We start from the raw sequence: 23,932 nt of genomic DNA, 5'->3' as shown, positions 1-23,932 counted from the left end.
AGTTCATTTTTAGTCTTTCTTCCCCTTTCTTCCTATAATAAAAGCAGCTAACATTTATTGAGCTTGAACTGCATGCCAGTCATTTTGGTGCGTTTGTGTGCACATGCCCATGAAGCTGATAATAGGTCCCATATTTTTTTTCTTTTTCTTTTTTTTTACAGTTAAACAAGTATAAATTTATTTATCTGTTATTTTTATTATTATTATTAAACATTTCTGCCTCCTCCCCACCTCCCATTTCCCTCCCCCTCCCTTAACTCCCCTCCCCTTCCCTTTCCAGTCCAAGGAGCAGTCAGGGTTCCCTGCCCTGCGGGAAGTCCAAGGTCCAACCCCATTACATTTATTTATTTTTTTATTCCTTGTGTGTTTGTGTGTCCATGCATGCACACTTGCATCCACTTGCCACGACATGTAGATGGAGGTGAGAGGCCAACTTGCAGGCGTTGATTTAGGTTCTAGTGAATTAAGTTCAGGCTGTGAGCCCTGAAAGCAACCATCTTTACCCATTGGCCCATCTCTGGGGCCTCTAATAATAGTTTTTCCCTCCCTCCCTCCCTCCCTCCCTCCCTCCCTCCCTCCCTCCCTCCCTCCCTCCCTCCCTCCCTCCCTCCCTCCCGTTTGTGTTTTGGTTTTGGAAGCACAGCTTTAGAGTAGTGAGGTCCTTCACTGCAGGGCCCAGTCTTCTAACAAATGGAGCTGTTATTACTATTTGCTTACCTCTTAACCTCTTTGCTGCCCCAGACCCATTGATCTGAGGATTTGTGAAGTCAGTATCGGGTGGTCACTTGGTTTGGCCTTAGATTTTGCTTTGTTAATCCTGTGAGGCTCGCTAATGTGAGTGGAATGGCGGTGTGCACGCCGGGCCTCATTTAGTGACGCACCACCCAGTAAGAGCATGGAGCTGGATTTGCACTTCACTTGCCAGCTGGGGGAGTTCTTTTGCTGATGTGCACTGCTGTGGTTGCTGCCCTCATGAAAACTGCCCTACGTGTAAATTTGCACAGCTTGTTTGGGTAAACAGTGAGCAGTGGGGCGTGAAGGTGGGATAATAGGAATGGAATCAACACAGGTGACTCCCATGAGGTGCCTTGCACGGCATCCAAAATGCTCATTCCAGAGCGGAAGAACACGAAGCGTCAAATCAAATCTAAGTCCTCTCTGGAACGTCATGTCTACTTGGAGGAAACTCCGTCCAGCTTCCCTTTGGTTCTTACTTTAATGCTGATGCATAGGCAATGAAGTCTGCCTCATTGTGCATTGTTTTTATGTTATGCATTCATTTTCAAAACATTAAGCCTGTGTTTAGCAAATTTGCTCTCTCTCTTTCTTTTTTCCCCTTCACCAAAGTCGTTTCTTCCCCTCAGCTGGAATTTCTGATAGAGGAAAATAAATGGTACTTCAGACTTGTATCTGGCTGAATCCCCATTAAAGCTTGCTGCAGAAGCCAGATCATGTGTTTTCCCTTCCCCCTTTCTCTTTTCTCAGTGAGCAATGGGGTTGTTTCACACTTGAACTGGAGTGCTTTCCACAGATACTTTCATTTGAACAAAACAACGGAAAATCTACTTGTGATTAATTTTTTTTCTTCAAAAGACTGGGGGGAAGGGTTCCTTGGTTAGACAGTTTCATTGCCTGGAACTTACCCTGTAGCCAAAGCTGGTTTCACACTCTTGGAGATCTTCCTGCCTCAGAGTACTGAGACTACAGGCGTGAGCCACCATACTCAGGTGTGATTATAATAATAATAAGGGACTCTCCCCACATAAGAGATAGCCTTCAAATACTAACTAATAGAGGGAGCATCTGTCCTCGTGTGTCACTTGTGGTCCTGGGTGTATGACTCTACTGGGGCTACTACTCGGGGCTCACTGTGAATGGCACTGTGTGCACCTCACCACTTCCTCCCTGAATCCTTTACTTGGGTGAAGGCTGGAAAGGGGCAGGTGGGGTTTTCCATCCCCACAGCTAGCCACCTGTCCTTCCAGGCAGCCAAGTGAACTAAACCCCCGCAGGTGTATGGATTCAGGGTGCCGAGCTTGCAGAGGGATTCCAACACGAGAGAAAAGCGTGCTCTTGTGTTCTCTGTTCTCGAGTGGTGCTTTTGTTCCCACCAGGGTCTGGACCACACCGGGTTTTCAGTTGTGGCTTTTCTTTTCACTTGCTCACCTGTAGGGTTACGGTGCATCGGCCAACCTTTAAAGCCTGTTTTTATTGTTTTAATAAGAGCGAAGGAAACATTGCAAAACTGGCTGCTGCTCCTGCAGCCAACAGCAGGTGTGAGCACCAGACTGGGATGTGGTTTTGGTTGAGGCTGAGATGCAGTGGTGTCTCACTGTATAGATGGTACACTTTCCTTCCATCTTTTTTCATTTTTGAAAGGAGAATATGTTTTAAAAATTAGCTCATGGAGAATTCCTTACAAGCACACCTTTTTTCTTTTCATTGTTTAACCTAGTTCATCTTCTGCCTCTTAAAACTGCAAAGAGGAGTGGGGAAGAGTTTGGGTCCTTAGCTGGGGGTGTGCCTAGCATTGCACAGACTGAGTCTCACTTTCTCAGAGACCCTTTGAATAAGTCCAGAATGGAGGCAAGCCACTGCAGGAAGGTGGCAGGGCTGGGAGTTTGATTCCATCCGTGCCAGCCCATGTCCGTCTTTCTCCCACAGGCAGCCTGCCCACAGCCCTGCCTCTGCCCCTGTCTTACCCAGGTTCACCCTTTCCTGTTTCAGAGAGACTCCTTTGCATCCCTTTTCTCTGGCCATAGCTCCCTTTGATTTGGTGGGAAAGCCATCAATAAAGAGTTTGAAAGAAAACAACCCGAGAAAGCGATTTCTCCAGTTTTATTTCCTCAGGTTTTGTGTTACCGTCTTTCCTCAGTGGATACTTAATAGCCCGGGGGCAGATTTTGTAATCTCTCATGTGCCGCTATGCTGGGATTAGTGCTACTTGAACATTTGTGATTTCTGGAACGCTTAAGTTATAATTTTAGAGATACATCCAGTTTCGCCATGCTGCCCTTGTCTTCATTCTGTCTATTTGCTAAAGGCCTCAAAAGTTGGGCTGAGTTACATCGCTTGGGTCCACAGATGTCTGGTCCCTGCCCACTTTGTGAGTTCCCAGCAGGATGTGGAGCTCCACCTGAGTCTCTGGGTCTTCCATCTTCTCTGCCATTCTTGGGGTGCCGCCCGCTGTGTTTCACTCAGGGATCCCCAAGCCTTTTGCCTCCACCTGGAGTTCTCTGGTGAGCTCTAGAATTGTCTTCCTGATTCCCCTTAGAGGACTCTTCCTGGATGTCCCAGAGCCCCCTCGGCCACAATATACCCACAAATGAAATTATCTCCCCTTTCCCTTAAATAGCCTTATCCTCTTTCTGGCCCAGCTAGGGAAATGATAATCTCTCTACCCGTCACCCCTACCGGAATGATCACCATGGTCCTCACCCCTACCTGAACCATTGCCATCCTCGCCCCTACCTGAATGATCACCATGGTCCTCACCCCTACCTGAACCATTGCCATCCTCACCCCTACCTGAATGATCGCCATGTCCTCACCCCTACCTGAACCATTGCCATCCTCACCCCTACCTGAATGATCGCCGTGGTCCTCACCCCTACCTGAACCATCACCATGGTGCCTTTCATCTGACACTCTATCTCTGTAAACCTCTATAAACGTGGATCTGTAGTGTTCCAGAGTCCCCTGTCAAAGTGTCCTAAAGGTCCTCCAACTGCTTGAGACCCTCTTTGTAATCAAGCACACGGACCAAAGAGTTCCTCTTTAACATCTTGATTCAGTCAACCCTGCCTGGGTTTCCTTGGCCTACCTTGTCTTTTGCAATCACTGCCACCATTCTCTCTCTCATTTGGCTCCAACTGTGCTACGCCCTTCTTGAAAGTTTGGAACACTGCAAGCAGAATCCTGCCTCCTGGCCTTTGCCCTTGGTATTCTCTATGCTTTGAATGCTCTCCCCGAGATCACCCTGGTGGCTCATTCCCATACTTCATTCAGGTTCAAGGGGAGAGGCCTTCTCTCCCCGCCTTTCTGCAGACCTTCCCAAACCTCTGCATTAGAAGGCGAGAGGCTCCATAGGAGAAAGGACTCTGTGTGCTCTGAGCATGGGGTGCAATGATGCCATTCTGTTAGAAGACAGAAACTCTTAGTCAAGCCTGACAAATTCATGTCGGATTGGCCCTGCGGATCATGACCCTTTCGGCACATAGCATTCTCCTAGCCCTTCCCTGTTGACAATGTTGATGGTTTCCATTCCGTCACTGCAGACTGACCTTAGTGTTTCCCTTCCACAGCTAGACAAGCCACTCTCCATAGCAATGAAATATCCCTGGAGAGTGACACCAAGCCCAGAGTCTGTGTCGCCTTCTTCTAAACCCCCTTCCACCTTGCAGAACTTTTCTGATAATGCCATCTCTGCTAACGGCATGCAGCAAGTGTTTCGTTCTCAGTAGCAAATGCTGAAATCTGTTTCCAGGGGTGGAACTGGGGGGCAGAGCACTTCAGTTGCGCTTAACATTGACTGTAAACAAGCAAAGGCAGAACATCTGGTTCTAGGGAAGGTTTATATTTTGTTTTTATTACAGCGAGAGATTTGGGTTCTGAAGGAATAAGTAGAGTCATAGTTGTGTCGTTATGAGGTTGAAACTAAGTCTTCGGGAATGATTTTTCCGATTTAGTCTAATCTCCCTGGTAGCAAAGTCTTGTGTAGAGATTTTGATACTTAGTTTATCTTCTTCTTACCCCCCCCCATGAGGTTTATTAATCTCATTTGTTTTAGACAATGTGGTACTAAAAGCAGCATATCTGAAAGATCTCTGAGGTCATTTTTTGGCGACACTGAAAAGTACTCCCAGTTAGTAAAGTATCCCTTTGTTAATTCATAATTTATGAGAGTTTCTGCTTGTGTTTGTTCCATCATGAAAAACTTGTCACTTTTTCTAGTCTGATTGCTAATTAGTCTATATAGTTTGAAAGAAAAACAGTCTACCTTAAAAAATGGAATTCTAAGGGGCTCTAGTTTGTTAGTGAAACCCTCTACTGTTTTTTTTTTTTTAAAACGGAAAAGGAAAAAGTAATACTAAGAAAAACGGAGTTACCACTGCAATTTGTGAGTGGGGAGAAATTTTCCTACTTATTCCTGGACTCTGCTCTCCAGATGCTAACAGTTATAGGATTTGGCCGTTACAGAGATAGTGAAAGTCAGCCCATAGTGATAATCCCATTGAAGAAAGGAGACTTCTATCATAAGACCTCAACCCTGACACTTCTTCACAGGGACATGGCTTGTCATATCCATTGTCTCAGTAGGCTACTCTCCCCTTTGAGAGTGTCCCTGTGGCCACAAACTGTTACTTTATCAACAGATAAAGATTGATAATAACAGTAAAATTATCTGTGCCAGCTGTTTCCACCAGTGCTCTGCAGACTGTTAGGATCCATTGAGGAGATATGGGAAAGACCAAAATGTCCTATGAGGATAAACTTGGTGAGAGCAAATTCTTTCTGGCCTTTCTGGTCTGGTACTTGGTGTACCCGATTTTCTTTGTTTAGTCAATCCATTTTTATTATGCCCCATATCAGTCACCATGGTGACCCGACAGTCATGTGATCAGTAACACAAACAGCATTCCCCAATGAAGTGCATGGACATGTAGAAAATAATCTCTTGCTTTCTTCATCATGGTGAAGGGTTTCCAGGGAGAAGGCACGGCAAGCTGACAAACAGACTCCTGCGATGCTGTGTTGAGGCTAAAGAGAGATCTGATATTGGCTTCCTTGTACTAAAGATTAAATATTAGAGAATATTTAACTTCTAATATTAAACCTTGAGCCCTGTGGTAGGCTATGACAAGCTTTGGCAACCAGGAAGGAGCAAATGGACGGTACAGAAACTAGTTTTATTTCTCCCTTTGAAAGACTGTGTTTCACATTACAGGCCTGATATGTCTTTGCCCCATCCTTTTGCTGTTCTCCTCAAATCTTGTGATTCCCCTTTCAGTCACTTCTGTTAGATGAACTTTTGTTGAGATCAAAGATACTGGAACTGTGCAAGTATATTTCTGAGAGCCAGAAAGGTGCCCCCAGGCAGTCCACAGGTACTTAGTCACATGGTATTTTATAACTCCAATTCTGTCAGAGGTCTCTGAATCAGGTTGTAATATCCAGACAGCATGCATCGGTCACTGAGGTTTGCTTAGTGCTCTTCTCATCCCTGTAGATGCAGAGATGAATGGTGTCAGCCTTGAGCAAGCTCAGAAGCTATTGGGAATTGATAGGAGATGAACAACATACCATAGGGAGTGGGACGAAGGAAATGCAGAGCAACCAAAAAGGCCATAATACACGGGAGGCCCCTAGGGCACTGGAGTGGACACTATGCCAGGGTTAGTTATTGTTCTGAAAACTAGAAAGGCTATGGCCATTTGAATCTGAGGTGATGGGATGTAATTTGGTGTGTTTTCCCAGTAGCTGGTAGCTTGAGAATGATCAACTCCTAGAACATCCTGTTGTATGAAAAAAAATGAGCCGATTACATGAGATTAAGTGCACTTTGATGTCCTAAAATGCATTGTTGTACTAGCAAAAAATATTATCATTTAATCAGAGTTGTTCATTCCTGCAAAATGTGGTTCTAGGATTTCACTTACAGATCTAAAGAGTTAAAGAGATCTCAAGGAAGCAAGTACCAGAAAGTTCTGGGGCCCAGGTTATTGAAAACTAAAATTGTAAAGCACTTAAGGTATTGAAGAGGAGAAAGATGTCAGGGAAATAGTTGGAAGTAATAGAGTTTGGGAATTAATAAAGGTTATGATGAAGTCTAGTGAAATCAAGAGCCCTTAGTATTAGGCAAAACCTCTTTCTGGAGTCCTGCTGGGTTGTTCAGGTCAGCACTGAGTTCCTTGCTCCAGTGATCCTCTTGCTTCAGCTTCCTATGGCATTGGGCCTGCAGGCATGGACCACTCACCTAGCTTAAAACGTTTTAACTCTTATATTTTGTATCCATGCTTCTGCCTTTTCTGAACTGCCTTTTGGAGAACATGAAAAAGAATCAGAATGATGAGGATGAACTCCAAATCCCGGCTTCTGCTTCTCAGCATCAGTTCCATCGCTCCTAGTTCAGCGCACCTCCGGCACATCAGTGAGTTCTAAGGATCAGGAGAGCAGATCAAGGCAATAGGAGATTAGCAACCCAGAGAATTTAAAGTCCAAATAAACACATTTAATAGGAATAAGGTTCCTATTAAACGAGAGTCCTGATCTTCAGACTTCTCTAATGTTTTGCATGCTATACCGACAGTCTCTGTTAGACTTTATTTTCAAGCGTTCAGAATCAGCGATTGTTCCTGCTTTGTGAATCACCAGTGTATGCAGTTGTCGTGCTCCACTGATGCACAGCCCAGCGTGCTTAGGGAGTGTGCTAAATTGGGAGTCAGTCATGGTTGGGCTTGAGAGCTGACCTATTGCATTGCGGTTGTGACTTTTTTTTCATCTTTTTGCATTATATTTTTTCTCTGTCCTTGATCTCTGTTATGTCTTGGAGCTAAGTGTGAATGGATTCATCTAGCTATGTTGTTCTAACTGCACACACACACACACACACACACACACACACACCAGGTGCTGCTTTCCTAGGCGAGCCTTACAGTTTGTCTCCAAATAGATACCAGTTTTCATTGGTTCTGTGGGTCTCAGGAAATTAATTTAGGCCATTTTTATTTTTAATTTTTTTTTGCTTATTTCTATGTTAGACTTCATGTAGGGACTTACAAGCCCATAAAGAAATTATTGGTAGGTTATATGAATTTTAATTATAAACTGTATAAACAATTGCAGTTAACATTTATTCTTACTAATGTTGGATGTCTGGATTTCGTTTAAATCTAGTAATACTGTAACATAAGGCGGGCACCAAAGTATGGACACACTGATCTGACACAGATAACATGAAGGATCAGGTTTTGTTTTTTTGGTGTGAAGTCCACACCTTTCCTATCTATGCTATGTTATTCATGTAGAAAATAGTTTATAAAGGTCCCTGTTGATAGGGCACCATTAACACTGTCGGATAAAATTCATCATTTCTCCTGAAACAGAGTTGCTTGTTCATTAAGATCCCCAAGGCTGCCTTCACTCTGAGTGCGGCTCTTTCTCAACTAATGAGAACCAAGTGAGGTCCGGCAGGAAGTGGCCCTCAGAGGCCTACAGACTTCTCACTTTGTTTGAAGTCACAATGTGTTGTGTCATGTCTTATCTGGGCTACATTAACAGCTGTTCAATTTAGCTTCCGTGACATGCAGGACGTGAAATCTCACACGGGAGGTGATAGCAGAAGAGGAGTGAAGGCGAGGTTCTCGGGCTACATCTGTAAATATTTTCCCACATAGCAAATCTAGAAACAACTTGGTTTTGAAGGTGTAATATTTAGCTACTTAATATGTAGTCAACACTAGTTTTGACTAAGTTAAGGCTATAGGGTTTGTCTTTAAAAAGAAATCCATCCATCCATCATCCATCCATCCATCATCCATCCATCCATCCATCCATCATCCATCCATCATCCATCCATCTATCCACCCATCCATCCATCTATCCATCATCCACCCACTCATCTACCCATCCATCCATCATCCATCTATCCATCCATCATCCATCTATTCATCCAGCATCCATCCATCTATCCATCCATCCATCCATCATCCACCCACCCATCCACCCATCCTTCATCCATCCATCTATCCATTTATCATCCATCCATCCTTTCATCCAGCATCCATCCAGCATCCATCGTCCACCCACCCATCCATCATCCATCCATCTATTCATTCAGAAACCTTAGAAAACCTCTTATGCCTTCCACTGACTTACATGTACCAAAACCTTCTTAACTATAGGTGCATTGCCAAGTTGACAATTTACTACAAAGAGTCAAATCATAATTAGATCCCGTTAACTGAAATTCATTGCCTCTGAACATGTAGTTGGTTTGACACCAGTCTGGGGAGATATCTGAGCTAATTCGTAGATGGATGTTTAAGCAAGCAAAACAGGCAGATGGCTGATGATGGTAGTGACATCATTGTATTTGGTGTGTTTAGATCCAAAAGAAAGCAGGGACATTTTAATGTTTTCAAGACAATCCTGCAGTGTGCTAGGCCAGCCTTCAACCTCAAAGGTGATGTTTATTATGTTCCTAGTGCTCCGTAGTATTAGTAGAAGGGAGTTGAATCATCACTGGAAGAGATCAGAGCTGATATTCCAGCTAGGCTTCACAGAAGCACCTGGGAAGCCACTTCTACATTTGGGCTTAGAATGGGTCTGGGGAAGGGAGTCACTGGGTAAAACCTGACTTTTGCTCAGTCTCTTCTGTTTTATGTTTGAAGAAGGGAATTGTGAGTAAAAGAAATTTCAACAAGAGAAAGTTCATTTAATAAGCAAACTAGAGCTCAATCTCAAGGGACAAATATGGTCACAAGAGAAAGTGAATATAGCATACTGGCCGAACAGTGGTCTGTTTTGTGTGGGCATTAGGTAAGAGTAAAATCAATTCTGATGGTTGAAATTAGCAGCAAATTGTGACTGGGAGGACTGAAAATGATGGTGGGGACTTTGGGGCTGCAAATGGAACTTGTAAGAGAGTTAAGTGCTTATGTACCATAAAAATAAGCCAGTAGATAATCTCTAAATTGACAGCAAGGGATAAATAACATGCTAAATATAATGCTTTCAATGTAGGAGAAAATTCATGAAAATATGGAAGAAAATTGAGGTGTTTTCCTATTGAAAATGGAAGCAAGGCATTGCTACTTTCTGTGCACCTGTTACTTTTTTAACAAATAAGATTAAGTCTGTTTTAGAAGGAGACTGGGTTTCAGGTTCGTTTTCCATGTATACTTCCTACTCTTGACAAATAAGTACAGATTTTTTTTTAAGGGGGCCGTTCTTTGGAAGAGAAAAATGAGAATATGAGACTTGGTACTGCACATTTCAGAGTACAAGAACTGAGGCTTGGGAGTACTCATATGTGGAACAGGGCTTCTCAATAAATCTCTTATGCATTTGGTTACTTGTAGGGGTCCTCCCTATGTTATTCCAGGCATGAAAGCTGACTTGAGAGAGAGGAGAGCTTGACTTTGCAAGGGCTTAGAAATAGTCTATTCTTAAAAGTCAATGTCTCTGATCGTTCCTGGTTTACCTATAGTCACACCAATCCTAAGCAAGAGTTACTCCCTGAATAGTATTGTTGATGTTTTCTTGTTGTTCTTTAAAACAGGGAAATGCACATAAGATCATGGAGAAGTGTACGTTACCGCTGACGGGAAAGCAATGTGTCAACCGCATTATCACAGAAAAGGTAAAGGACCTTCCTGCTTCTGACTCTGCGCACATCAGCTCCCTCCTTTCTTATTTTATTTAGAGGCACATGTGAGGCTTTTTAACAATTACTGTCTAAAGCCATCTTACATCAGTAGCTGGAAGATTAATTTAGTTTTCGGAAGGAGGGAATGGGAAAATGAATGTCTCTAAATGTAGTCTTGCTTATGTATAATTCTCAGGAGTTGCACACACGAAGTGGAACTCTTATCCTGGGTAGCTTTCTGTTTGCTCCAGGCAGACGAGAGCTTTACTGATCCTTAATTTGGATGCTTAAGATATGAAGATGGGTGGTTTATATGTAAAGTTCAGAGTGTACCTACCTTTCCTCTCTTTCTTTCTTGTCTGGCAAAAATCACAAGAATAAACTGTTGGGTTTTATTTTAGGAAATTCACCCACAGCTGAGTTTGAGTCACTTGGGTGTAAGTAGCGGTATAGAACCACAATGGCTCAAGACATACATTCTGTTTCTTCCATGGCTTCTGGCCTTTCTCTGACATGGACTTTAGAGCATGCCCACAACTTCCATGCCTCTGTATTTTCTTTCACAAATGAAAACCTTTGGCCAGTTATACAGTTAAAGACTGCTTGTTTCGGAGAAGTATTCCAGATAGCTGTCCACAGCCAGGTTCTTCTCCCAGATTGGAACTTGGGATGTGAGAATGGCATGAGCCCCATAAGTCATCTGGGAAGGAGTATTTCTTGAGGAAGCCACGGGACAGAATTGCTTATTTGGGTTTTCTCCCCCTTCTCAGTGATGCCTCTCTTCTTTTGACCAGAGCTGTATGACAGTCATATGTCACAGTGTCTGGCTCCCTAGCCTTCTTTACAGGTTGGGAAGAAACATCCCAAAGCAGTCTCTAAAGTAGGTTACATATATAACTCTTCCTAAGCTGTGCTTTCAAGGAAGGCTCCATCTGGTCGGGTATTCCTGAGACCGTGTGGAATTCCATAAATGTGCTGTATGGAGAACAAGTGCATCAAAGTCCTTGTTATTCCTGAATCTCTCTAAACTATGGACAGAGCCTGCTGAGAAAAGCCATTGCTTTGCAGTTAGGACAGAGTCATCCTCAATCCTGATTTCTTTAATACAATGGTAACACCAACCGGGAATCTTCCAACATTGGTCCCCAGTTGGATGCCCCTTTCCCCTTCCCTCGTAAGTCTTCTCTCTGCTACCCTGCTCTTGGCCTTCCAGGTCTTCTTCTTACAGAGCCTCCTACTCCTCCTTCTTCTGTTTTGTATTCCCCCCATCCTGGAAGCCTAGCTACAGTTTCCACCTGCATCACGAAGGGGCTTCTCACCCTCTTAGTGCACAGCGATAGCATCCTCACAGTGGCCCGCTGTCCCCACCATTCACTCTAGTGCTTTCCATCTGATATTTGCATTTCCCTGATATAACTGTCATGGGTGCTAAAGCTTAATGACATTTTGAGCCTCTTTTATACTTACTTTTTCTGTTCTTGTTGTTTCATTCATTTGATAAACCATTCTTTGGAAGACCTTCTCTGAACCAGACTGTTTCTAACAATGACTTACAAAAAGAAGGAGGAGTCACTCATCAAAAGACACATTCCACAGCATTAAACACCAGGCATCCAGCATCTCCAGCAGCCAGAATAACAGACTCCATAAAAATCACAGTGTTATGCATACCAGATGCCATGCTAGGAACCCATGTGGTAGCCCTGTAGGAGTACCAAGGACTACTATTGGGTGGCATCATGCAATGCATTTCCCAAGTCACACCTTTTATAGTTAACGTCTTTCTGACTAAAGACTCTCCTGCCTCAGCAGTATTAAAATTCTAGGAACTTTGTTGCATTCTCCCTGGACCACAAGCTTCTGGGACTACACATTCTCCACCCCTCCCTGGAATGCTTCATCCATCCATCCATGCGTCCATCCATCCATCCATCCATCCATCCATCCATCCATCCGTCCGTCCGTCCGTCTGTCCGTTCATCCGTTCATCCATCCATCCATCCATGCATCCATCCATCCGTCCATCCGTCCGTCCGTCCGTCCGTCCATCCATCCATCCATCCATCCATCCATCGTCCATCCACTGCTTCCTGTTTGCCTTCTGTCTCAGGCATACATCTCTCTGTTTCTCTGTCAAGTATCTCTTTTCCCTCCCTACATGCCTTGCAAGTACTTCCCTGCATCTTTTCACTTAGCCTAACTTAGCACTGACAGCTAAGTATTTAAAGTGACCTCTAACCTCTGCCCGTTTCCTTCATTGCTGCTCCCGTGACACTTAGCGTGGTAACTATCTTGAACTCGATCATCTCCTTAAATAAAGGTGTCATACTTATCCTGCCGAGGAAACTGATAGGTTGGACAGTGAGTCTTGAAAGGCAAATTAAAGTTTTATGATTGAAAAGAAAATCAAAGAAGACAGCACAGGTAAAGGAGAAACTCATGCAAAGTCTCAGAGGGGGGAAGAAAGCCCAGCCTGTTGAAGAACCTGCAAATGGGATAGCTTAGCACAAGAGGGCAGCTGTACTCTGAACTACAGCAGAAAATCCAGTGAGAGGTCAGCTCAAGGAGGGATGTGGATGCTCTCCTAAAAATGTGTTTCTTATCAGGGGAGGGATGGGGAACCCTTCAGCGATCTTTTCATTAGTTAGGAAACTATTTTGCATTAGTCAGAGCACTATAACTTTGGGTCTTTAAAAAATAAACAAAGAGAAAGAGAAATCTAACTGAAAGGGTCCACCAATGGTCTAGGTAAGAAGGGCGAAAGGTCCCAAATCACAACCCAGAGAGCTATTCTAAAGAGATTTGGGAGATGGGACTCACCTGGTTTGATGAGTGGGGCACAACTGGTGAGGAAGGAGAGGCCTGCATTCTCTAACAAGAGAGAATGTCTGAGCTGCTGTGTCCCAGCAAAGATTGAGAAAGGAGGAAGAGGGAGAACAGTAGGGGGCAGGAAAGAAAGAGGTTTAGTTTGACACCTTCAATTTTATGTTCCGGGGATTTAAAAAAAGACAAAGGGAGATTTGAGCTTAAAAGAACAGTCACTACTGGAGTAAGCATGTGGCCACAATCAGCATGAACTGCAGGTGACGCTGTAGAAAAGGAAAGTCAAGGCAGCTAATCTGAATCTTTGGGCATCTCAAGCTGAATGTTTACCTCTGTGAGTCATGAGCAGGTGCTCCTCCGTGGATGCTGGCTGAGTGGATGAGGATGCAGTGTTCCATAGATGCTGCTGGATGGGTGGATGAGGTATGCAGTGCTCCACAGATGCTGCTGGATGGGTGGATGAGGTATGCAGTGCTCCATAGATGCTGCTGGATGGGTGGATGAGGATGCAGTGCTCCAGAGATACTGCTGGATGGGTGGATGAGGATGCAGTGCTCCACAGATACTGCTGAATGAGTGGATGAGGATGCAGTGTTCCAGAGATGCTGCTGGATGAGTGGATGAGGATGCAGTGCTCCAGAGATACTGCTGGATGGGTGGATGAGGATGCAGTGCTCCACAGATACTGCTGGATGGGTGGATGAGGATGCAGTGCTCCACAGATACTGCTGGATGGGTGGATGAGGATGCAGTGCTCCACAGATGCTGCTGGATGGGTGGATGAGGATGCAGTGCTCCACAGATACTGCTGGATGAGTGGATGAGGATGCAGTGCTCCACAGATACTGCTGGATGAGTGGATGAGGATGCAGTGCTCCACAGATGCTGCTCGGTGAGTAGGTGAGGATGCAGTGCTATTAAAGGCAATGGCAGTTAAGGAACCAGAATTCCATAATCAGCACTGAGGAAAATTCCATTAGGTTGCCCTTTGAAAGCAATTATAGTTGTTTCCTGTTGTATGGATTGGGTTATAAAAGTTAGCTTCCCCATCAGCACCTGGCTGTAATTAACTATCGGATCCATAACGTAGCCTTTATGGCGGTAATAAAGTAATTAAATTACTTACCTGTAAGATAAGGTAGTTTCAGTATCATTTTTGATTAGCTGTTAACAATTTAACTTTTAGATTTTCCTCTCCATTTTTATCAAACTTTTGTTTGCGCGTTAGACTACCAAATGAAACCTAATTCCTCTTAAATCATCGTTTCAGTAGAATCAGCCATGTTGTCAAACAAACAAGGAAAGTAAGCATCCCTTGTTCTGTGCTGTTCCCACTGGAGGGAAAATATAAACCGGCTGGAGACAGTGATTATCTTAGGCCTTTGCCTTGGCTTAGGCACTTCTGCTAAGGAATAATACCACAGCTATACTGTGGCCCGGACATGTTGCAGAGAATGTATCTGTATGTTTCCTGTACCACAGCCTCAGGGAGGCTTTTGTGTGCTCTCTGATCACAGTTGTAAACACAAGTTCCCCAGACCACTTCGCTGCGAGGCAGCAGAGCTGTGTGACAAGCCAGCTCAAAAGCCAGTGTTCTTCCCCCTGCGTGTTGCCTTCTCGCTTGCAGTGTGTTTAAGCATGACAGTTTAGGGTTTGACATCAAGGGTATTTGAATATAAGAACATAAGACTACAAATAATAGGTAAATTTAAGTTAATCCATGGAAGAAAACCTGGGAAACATAACTTTTAAGTCTGAGAAAGGAAACTCCTATGGGAGCTGACAGAGGAAGCTGACAGAGACCTGTAGAGCAGGGTTTGAAGCCCCGGAGAAGCAGCGGGGTCTCATAATTAAAGCTTGTTTTTTTTTATTATTGCAGCAAATGATCTTCCCCAAGAAGTAAATACCCTAGAAAGAGATGACCCAGAAACCATCTCAGAAGACTTCTGAAGAAGTCTCGAATAGAAAGCTGTGTTGAATGCTTTGTAGTCCCTTTCCCCAGTCAGGTGGTGCTATGGTGGTACCATCATGAGCTGGTACAATGGCCGTGATGCTGGGATGGATTGTTCAGGCGGGGGTCAGCATTCCTGTCTGCCTTAGATACTACCACAGCCATTAGAACTGCTCACCAAAGGCTGTGGGTTCTCATGCCCTCTTCTTGGGTCCCATGTGTTTTCTTGGAAATTTAAAAGTTGAAGAAGAGCTTTACCAGTGAGAATTTGAACAGCTACTTAGTTAGGCTGGCTGGCCTTTCAGGGCCAGGGAAACTTTTATTTTATAATTACTCTTGGGCACTACGGTTTCTCCTTTTGTTTCCTACAATCGTTTACCAAGCAGCATTTTCTCAACATACCTATTCTTTCTCTTTCCAGATCTACCCTGCCTCATTCCCACTCCGTTCATTCCTTCACCTCTTCAGATTGTTGGTCACCTCTCTGGTCAATGTGTTAGAGCTAACAAATGGAAGACAGCTTAAAAAAACAAAAACCCAAAACTTATTACAGTGCTAGAAGACGCCAGCTGTAGTCACCAAATAGTGACTGGCTAAGGATTTGGTATTATTTATAATAGTTATAGTGGACATTTTTTTCATTGCTGGTTTTCAGTCTTTGGTTATGGATCTTATCTCTCTTCTAGGAACTTGAACGCCCATCTATTTTTGTGTGACAGTTTTCATGACGGAATTGGTCGTTGTCATTTTCTTGACTTTCCACAGGCTGTGTTTGACGTGGACAAGAAGAACGGGCTGACACTGATTGAGCTCTGGGAAGGCCTGACTGTCGACGACATAAAGAAGAGCACCGGCTGTGACTTCGCGGTAAGTGTTTCCGCGAACAGCGCCAGCCCCTTGCGCTGGATCACTGCCTGCGTGAAGCATAAATGGTAACGGGACCCAACCATCCGTTTCTGAGCGTCTAAGGGGCTGATCTGAACAGGAGGAGGAAAGGGGGCTTCCTGTGAGAGCTGCTGGAATAGGCAGTGTGTGAGTTAGGTCAGGGCTGCCGGGTGTGGGATGGGAGCAGGAGGACACATCGGGAGATACGGGGGACAGAGGACAAGCTCCTGGTCATCTGCCTTGTGTGATAGTCCTGGGAGTCATCTGTTCTTAGTCAGGTGGGGCTAACTAACCATGATGAGAGCCTCTTGTGGAAAAGTAATACTTGCTCACTCTTACACCCACCTGACGAGGGCATTTCCCTTGCTTCACCTCTGCGTCCTTGCGTCACCTCTGCGTGTTTACGTCCACCCGCTATATTAGAATGTAACAAGCGCAGGAAAATAATAGTGTACAGAAAACTCGGGAGTGGGAAACCCAGTAAATCTAAAGGGAGGATTTCTATTAAAATTTTTGTTGTTACACTTATTTATTTATACTTTAAAATTGCATTTATTTATTTATTGTGTGTGTGTGTGTGTATGTATGTGTGTAGAGGTGCTTATTATAAATCTTCAGTCACCTTCCTGTTAGGGTTGACAGATAGATGCAGTTAACTTAAAGTTAACCAAGGTAAATGGAATATATATGTCTCTAAAATAATGTGACAGAACCCATTTACTAATTATAATGAAATATAATGAGATAAAGTTAGAAAAATGCATTTAACAAACATTGTTTGAAACGGTGTTCCTAGATTTCATATTTAACTTCCTGTGCACACAGGTTTGTTTGTACCTACAAGTGCATAACAAATTTCCTTGAAAGGACTTTGTTGTATAATTCATTGTGTACATAGTATCCACTTCTGGAACTGTACCGTGGTCTTTTGTTTGCTAACCTTTTCTGAGTTTCCCTTTGGAAAAAAGCAGTCCCCCAGCAATACCTTGCTTGAAAAGCAGATTTTAATTAGCTTTCTCGTCATCTCGGGGGAAGGAAGGGGATTTGTTTCTACTTGAACTGTTTACGATTTCTTACTCCGGTGAAACAAGCAAACAGTTCTTGATCAGCCGTTCTTTTTGTTTTCCCTCTGTGTGGGATAGGAACCCTCTGTCAGGTAACACCTTCCGAGATCTGCAGAAATTTCAGTTTCTGCTGCAAATGAATATACAGCACAAGACCCTCATTATCTAGCTATTTGTTATTCATGTGGGTGATTCAGAAAGAAATTTGCTGTTATATACTCACATGGGGGGTGCAATTGAATGTACAAACCTTGCTAGTTGTCCTATCTTCGTAGATTTGAAAATGTCCCATGGTCCTTCTTATATTCCAGTATCATCTCTTCCTTTTACTATTACTACACTGATATAGAAATTCATCTAAGAGGTATATTTTGATGTTTTAACTTGTGTATGCATTGTATACAAGTCAGGATCAACATTCCTGTCCTCAAGCATTTCTTTATGATGGAAATATTTAAAATCCTTTCTACCCATGTCAGGACATACATGCACATTGCTGTTATAAATACAGGCAGTCACGCCAGTGCACAGCAGCATATCACATGTTCTAGCAATAACTCGGTACTCAGAGGTCGCTCTAGCTCATCCCTCTCTCCCTTCTCCTCCCAACCTCTGGGAGCCACCATTCTACTGGCACCTCCTGTGACTTCCTACTTTCTCTGTTCTACATACAAGTGAGATCATGCAATACTCATTTTAATGTGCTGCCTTGCTTATTTCATTTAAAACATTGACTTCCAGTTTCGTGGATGTTGCCACAAAATTCAGCAATTCATTTTTTATTAATAGTATTCTGTCGTGCATGAATACCATTTTCTATATCAGCTCATTAGGTGGCAGGCATGCAGATTATTTCTCTTTCTTGGCCCTTATGAATAGGGAATGTAGTTGTATCATTGCTGTAATGGTCTTATTATCCTTGTAGTAAGATTGCTAGATCGTATGCTGATTCCATTTTTAATTTCTGAGAAAATCTTATACTGATGTTCAGTGATGTACAATGACTTTGCTATTCTGTTCCTATCAAATGTCCCTACTATATCCTTGCCTTGCTCCTTTGTGATTTTACACTTGGTCTTAGCAGAAAGACCAAGAGCAATAATATCTCTGTTTCTTTGATAATAGCTAATCTAATTGGGGTGAACTAGCATCTCATCGTGGCTTTGATTTTTTTAATGATTAATAATTTTATATATAACCTGTTGGCTTTTTGTGTATTTTGCTTTCATGTCTATTTAGATATATTGTCCACTTTTTTGTTTGTTTGTATGTGTGTTTGTTTTGAGACAGGGTTTCTCTGTGTAGCTCTGGCTGGCCTCGAATTCAGTGATCTACCTGCTTCTGCCTCCTGAATGCTAGGATTAATGATGTGGTACCCCCTACACCCAACTATGTTGCCCACTTTTAATTGTATTGAGAAATGTTTTTGCTGTTGAGTTGTTTGGGTTCCATGTATGATTCCATATGCATTCTGGATATTGAGTTTTTGTCATGGGTGTGTTAATTGTCAATCCTTTGTGAGAGCATGCGCATGGAGACTTATCCTGTTGTGCGTTGTTCTCTCTTTGCTTGTTCCTCTGCTCTGGAGCTTCTTTTTTGTTGTTTTTTTTTTCCTGGTAGTTTTATAGTTTCAGAGTCTTGTATTTTGTATTTTCTGATTGACAGATGGGGAAGAGGGGGTCTAATCCAGTTTTGTCTGTGGACATCCAGGTCTCACACCACCATGTATTAGAAACCTAGCCTTTCTTCAGTGCTTTCAGTTTTGCAACATTGTTAGTGCGTTTGTCAACAGCAAGCGACTTTAGATGATTGGCCTTTATCCTTTCCCCCAGGTCTATGTCTGTTTTCATAAAAACACCACGCTATTTCAGTTTTCATAGATTCGCAGTATATTTTAACTCGAATATTGTAATGCTTCCTACTTTGCCCTTGTAGCTCAAAATGCCCTTGGCTATTCAAGTATTTTTGTGGTTCCATTTAAATTACAATATTGCTTCTGGTTATATGAAGAAAGTGACTAGTATTTCGAATAAGAACTTCATAGCTAGAGATGGCTCAGTGGTTAAGAACACTTGCTAATCTTGAGTAGGACCTAACTTCAGTCTTACACCCACATACATGGTGACTTTCAAGTGTCTGTAACTCCAGTTCCAGGGGATCCAGTGCCCTCTTCTGACCTCCACAGGCATCACACACACACATGATGCACATATGTGCATGCAGGGAAAAGACTCATGCACATTTTTTAAATAAAGAATCACATTAGATCTATAGATTACATTGAATAGTGTATACATTTTAACTATATTTGTTCTTCCAATCCATGAGCATAAGATAGCCTTCTATCTTTTTATCAGCTCCAGTTTCTTCAGGACATTATAGTGTTCATCTGTGCTTGGACATTTGGGTGACTTCTACCTCTTCACCACTGTGAATATTGCTGTTATAGACCCTAGTATACAGTATTTCTTTGACATCCTGTTCTGAAATGTTTTGGACCTAACCCCAGAAGTAGGATGACTGGGCCATACGCAAGCTCCATTTTTAATTCTGTGAGAAACTCCCATGCCCTTCCACAATAGCTGCACCACTTTGGCTTCTAACCACCAGTTCTCAGGGCTTTCCTTTGCATTTCTCTTACAATCACTGGCTTACAGAATTGTTTGTGTATTGGCCATCTGAGTACCTACTTTGTGACACCATGACCCGATATTTTCACAACCAAGGAGTCTTGTTCCCTTCTCTCCCCTTGTGCTTACATTTTGAAAGAAGGCTCGTCCCAAATATTTATTAAGTAATAATTAACTTGGACTACTCACCAAGGGCCACACTTCCAAAGAAAATTGACTCCCCTTCCCCTGACAGCCATCAGTTGCCAGTAGTTGTTCAGCTAGGTGTGTAGCTTCATGAATCCCTCTCCCAACCGTGTGGGAATGTAACTGACTTGACCTCCTGCACTATTGCTTTTCATTGTGTCCATACTTGTATTAGTCATTATGCGCTTCATGGGCCAAAGTGGGGAGGGGGAGTGATTTCCTACCACCTTAAAGTCCACTATCTCTTGTTGAAGGATCGGCGGGCTGTGTCCCGCCACCCGGCTAGCTTTACCCAAAATAATTACACGGAAACTGTATTCTTTTAAACACTGCCTGGCCCATTATCTGTAGCCTCTTATTGGTTAATTCTCACATCTTGCTTTAACCCATATTTAGTAATTTATATAGCACCACGAGGTGGATCGCTTACCAGGAGATATCTTAACCTGCCTCCATCTCGGAGAGGAGAAGCATGGCGACTGTATATAGTGACTGCCTGAAGTGTCTCCCCACTGCCTGCTATCCAGCATTTTGTTCTGTCCACTCCACCTACCTAATTTTTTGTTCTCTTAAAGGGCCAAGGCAGTATCTTTATTAATAAGGAAAGTAACACATAGACACTCCTCCATCAATCTCTGTAATGTCATTTGCAGTACATGTCAAGTTAAATTGGTTCGTCACTTATTTCTTTGCTGATGAACACATGAATTATACAAAGTAGGATTTCTTTAGTCTGTATCTGTTGACCACATTTGAAATGTACTATTTCCTTCAGTCTTTATTTCTTAATTTAAAAAAATTAAATTAAAAATAAGCTGGAGCCGTACTTGTACATCCTGTGGTAGAGTAAACTTTGATCTTTTCTTTCTCTCTTTCACCAGGTTTCACCAAAACTCATGCCAATGCAGCAGATCTCAACTTGAAACATGTGGAGAGGATGTTTGTCCCAGGATGCTAAGATTTCCTTTTGAACACATAGGATTTAATTAAAAGGATGTCAGTAATCAAAATTATATATTTAACAAGAAGTTTTGACTAGTTTTCTTCTAGTATTTCTGGGTGTGTGCAGCTGTAGACTGTTCCCTTGAGTGTGTTTTAATGTTTCCCCCCAAAACAATAGGGAAACATATTTCACTGTGGTCTTCTTTCATAGTACTAAGAAGGTTGTCTTTGCCAGTGGTGCTCACATTGAATGGATGTTCATCTTTTATGCTGTATATACTAAACCGTGATGTAGCAGTACTGAGAGAAAGTTTTCATGTGAATTTGTGGCTTAGGCAGAATACTTTTTGGGTGACTATATATCTTTTGCTTTCCTCTTGTTTTGAGAGAAAGCTCTGATTTGGTGATTTTGCTTGGCTCTTTAAAATATCCTCCTTCCCTCCACACTTCCTATAGCCAGATAGATACCCAAGAAGGCAAACAGGAATGTCTCTGGGAAAAGTAAGCAGAGGAAAGAACAAGGCATAGATCTGCTAGGGCTGGCATCCCACCAGATGTTGCCTTTAAACAACCAACCATCTACATGTGTGCACTAACATCTGAGGCCAACTACAGGAAGAGGACTAGAAACCTCCTGACATACTTGCCTAGTTCTCCTATTTTCAGATACTGTGCGATATTTGTATTCAGAAGACTATTTCTGTTATTGAGACTCAGTGTTTACTTATACAACATCTCCTAAGCCAAAAAGAATGGTAGGCAATTTATCATGAGTCCTAAATCACAATAGCAGCAGTGTTTACAAAAACGATCTTCCAAGATATTTCCCCATTACGCTCTCCATTCTGTTTAGCAAAGATCATAAACAGTGAATGCCTTTTTTTTTCTACAGGAAAACAATGATATTTCATCTGCTTAAGCGAGTTCACTTAGCAGAGTACTATTACTTTAGCCTTATCTGTGTAGGGGAAAAGATGGGAGAGTCTCAGATCTGAGTTGTTAGCAAATCTTTGTGTTGGGGAATGAACAGAGTGGCTTGGGATTATAAGGGATGTTCCTTCCGAAGTAGCCTCAGTCCCAGACAGTTACCAGGAAGCGTCAACTCAGAAGCTCCCTCAGGATCAGATGGGGGAAAGCCTAGGCACCCTGAAGCCAGGCTGGACAGATGGTGTCTGCACATTGGAATATACCGTTCTTCTGCTACTAATGATAGGAATGTATGCATCTTTAGGTGATGGGTATCATTGAATCTCCCTTCTCAAGTATAGCCACAGCTAACCTGTACAGTATGTGAAAGAGAAGACAGGCTTCCCCCCATAGTACTCTCTGTGCAGTACTGCCTTTCTGACTGGCTCCATGGTTGAAGGCATCCGCTGCCAGCACTGATAAGAAGAGCCTGTCTTAGAAGGCACAAGGTCCATGAGAGTAAATATGTCTATGTTAGAGGAAACGTTTGAAAATGTTATTGTTGATATGGATATGTCTTCAGATGCACTTGCTTATCATTCCAGTCTGTTACTTTAAGACAAGGGGCTTCTAAGAATGTTTCCAGCATTGTCTACACCTGAATAGATAACTCAAGAGTATTGTTCAAAGAGTGCCATATTTTTAAAAACCTGTTGAGCATTACAATAAAAATTACAGATTGACAGAGATAAAATGTGTTGTTCTCTTTTCTCACTTGGAAATGGTGTGGTTCCACATGGGGAAACACAACAACGGCTGATAGAATGGCCACACGTTAGGTCAGCAATCAAGTCATTATTGTTTCTTTCTTCATTTTTTTTTTTCAGGGAGCAGTATAGGTATTGATACGAGGTCTCTTTGCAGTCCCAGAACTCACTGTGTAGACAGGCTGGCCTTGAACTCATGGACTTCTGCCAGCCTCTGTTTCCCTAAGCGCTGGTGGGATTAAAGGCATGTACCACCATGCCTGGCATTAACTTTTCTTTTTGCTATACCAAATAGATAAATTTACATTCTAGGAAGAGCAAAAGATACATTACCTAAATGAATTCCGCTGTACCTTGCTCCCTATCACAGCCAGTCATATCTGTGAGAAATTGATTGTCAAGCCTTCATATGTAAATTTTTTTGCTTTATCTTACATTTTTCTTTATGGTACATTTCCATTGATCAAGTAGCATGTTGAGTTTTATTGCAGTTTTAAATGTCTTCTTGTATTCTGTCCAGGATCTATTGCTTCTCCACTAACAGTCTTTTCTTCCTGGCCAGAATCCTGGAACCGGACACAGCTTTCTTCTTTCTTTTTTCAAGACAGGAATGCTGGCTCTCCTGGAACTCACTCTTTAGATATGGCTGGCCTTGAACTCACAGAGACCCGCCTGCCTCTGCCTCCTGAGTGCTGGGATTAAAGGTGAGCACCACCATTGCCAAGCAAGGGGACAGATTTGTAAGATATCATTCTTGATAGCTCTCCTCTGTCTACTCTATGTCCAGGCATTGTCACGTGATACAGGGTATCATATTATTTCTCCCATGTTCAAACACAGTGAGAGAGAAGAGTTTTCTTCCTCTTCTTCCCAGAAGCCAGAAGAATCTGATGTGGCTTTAGCATGAGGTCCTCCCCTAAACACATACATATGCACACACACATGCACACACACACTGCTGCTTTGTCATTGCAAAGGAAGAAGCCGACACTCAGGAACTGTGGAGGGAACTTTCTGGTTATCTTCTGGCCCTGAGTTCAGGTTGTACCTGAGCCAGTTTCCCTCCAGCTGACCCATAAACCAGCTTCCCAATCTTCCATTTTGTTTGTCACTTGCCACCACAATGTATATTAATTCAGCTTTTGTGGTTTTGAGTTCTGTGTGGGACTTGGAATCTTATAGGCTTGCATAGAGTGAGCTAAACAGGCTGTACCCTGAGTCCAGAGAACACAGAAGTGCAGGAGTGGGTACTACCAGTCAGTAATAGGTTTACGTTGACTTTCTTCTTACGGTTGTGCACACTAAAGGTATGTTATATACCAGTGACAATTAAGCAGAGGTTTAATCAGTGGATGAGTTTCTTTGGGGCTAATATTACTTTTTTATAAGCTATGATCTGGCATTTCTTA

General features: G+C 42.8%; 1 protein-coding gene across 1 annotated transcript in view; it reads left to right on the top strand.

The window, feature by feature from the left end:
• Oxct1 (3-oxoacid CoA-transferase 1) overlaps nucleotides 1-22,494 on the top strand; it is a 126,945-nt gene extending 104,451 nt beyond the window's left edge. The window contains exons 15-17 of the mRNA XM_038322563.1: nucleotides 10,283-10,363; nucleotides 15,909-16,010; nucleotides 20,790-22,494. Coding sequence (XP_038178491.1) covers nucleotides 10,283-10,363; nucleotides 15,909-16,010; nucleotides 20,790-20,831 — 225 coding nt within the window. The 3' untranslated portion in view covers nucleotides 20,832-22,494. The remainder of the gene's footprint in view (nucleotides 1-10,282; nucleotides 10,364-15,908; nucleotides 16,011-20,789) is intronic.
• Nucleotides 22,495-23,932: the final 1,438 nt, after the last annotated feature.

This window comes from Arvicola amphibius, chromosome 3 (genome assembly GCF_903992535.2).
Source record: "Arvicola amphibius chromosome 3, mArvAmp1.2, whole genome shotgun sequence".
Lineage (NCBI taxonomy): Eukaryota > Metazoa > Chordata > Mammalia > Rodentia > Cricetidae > Arvicola > Arvicola amphibius.
The sequence above is the reverse complement of the archived record's forward strand: the minus strand, read 5'-3'. Positions and strand labels throughout refer to the sequence as shown.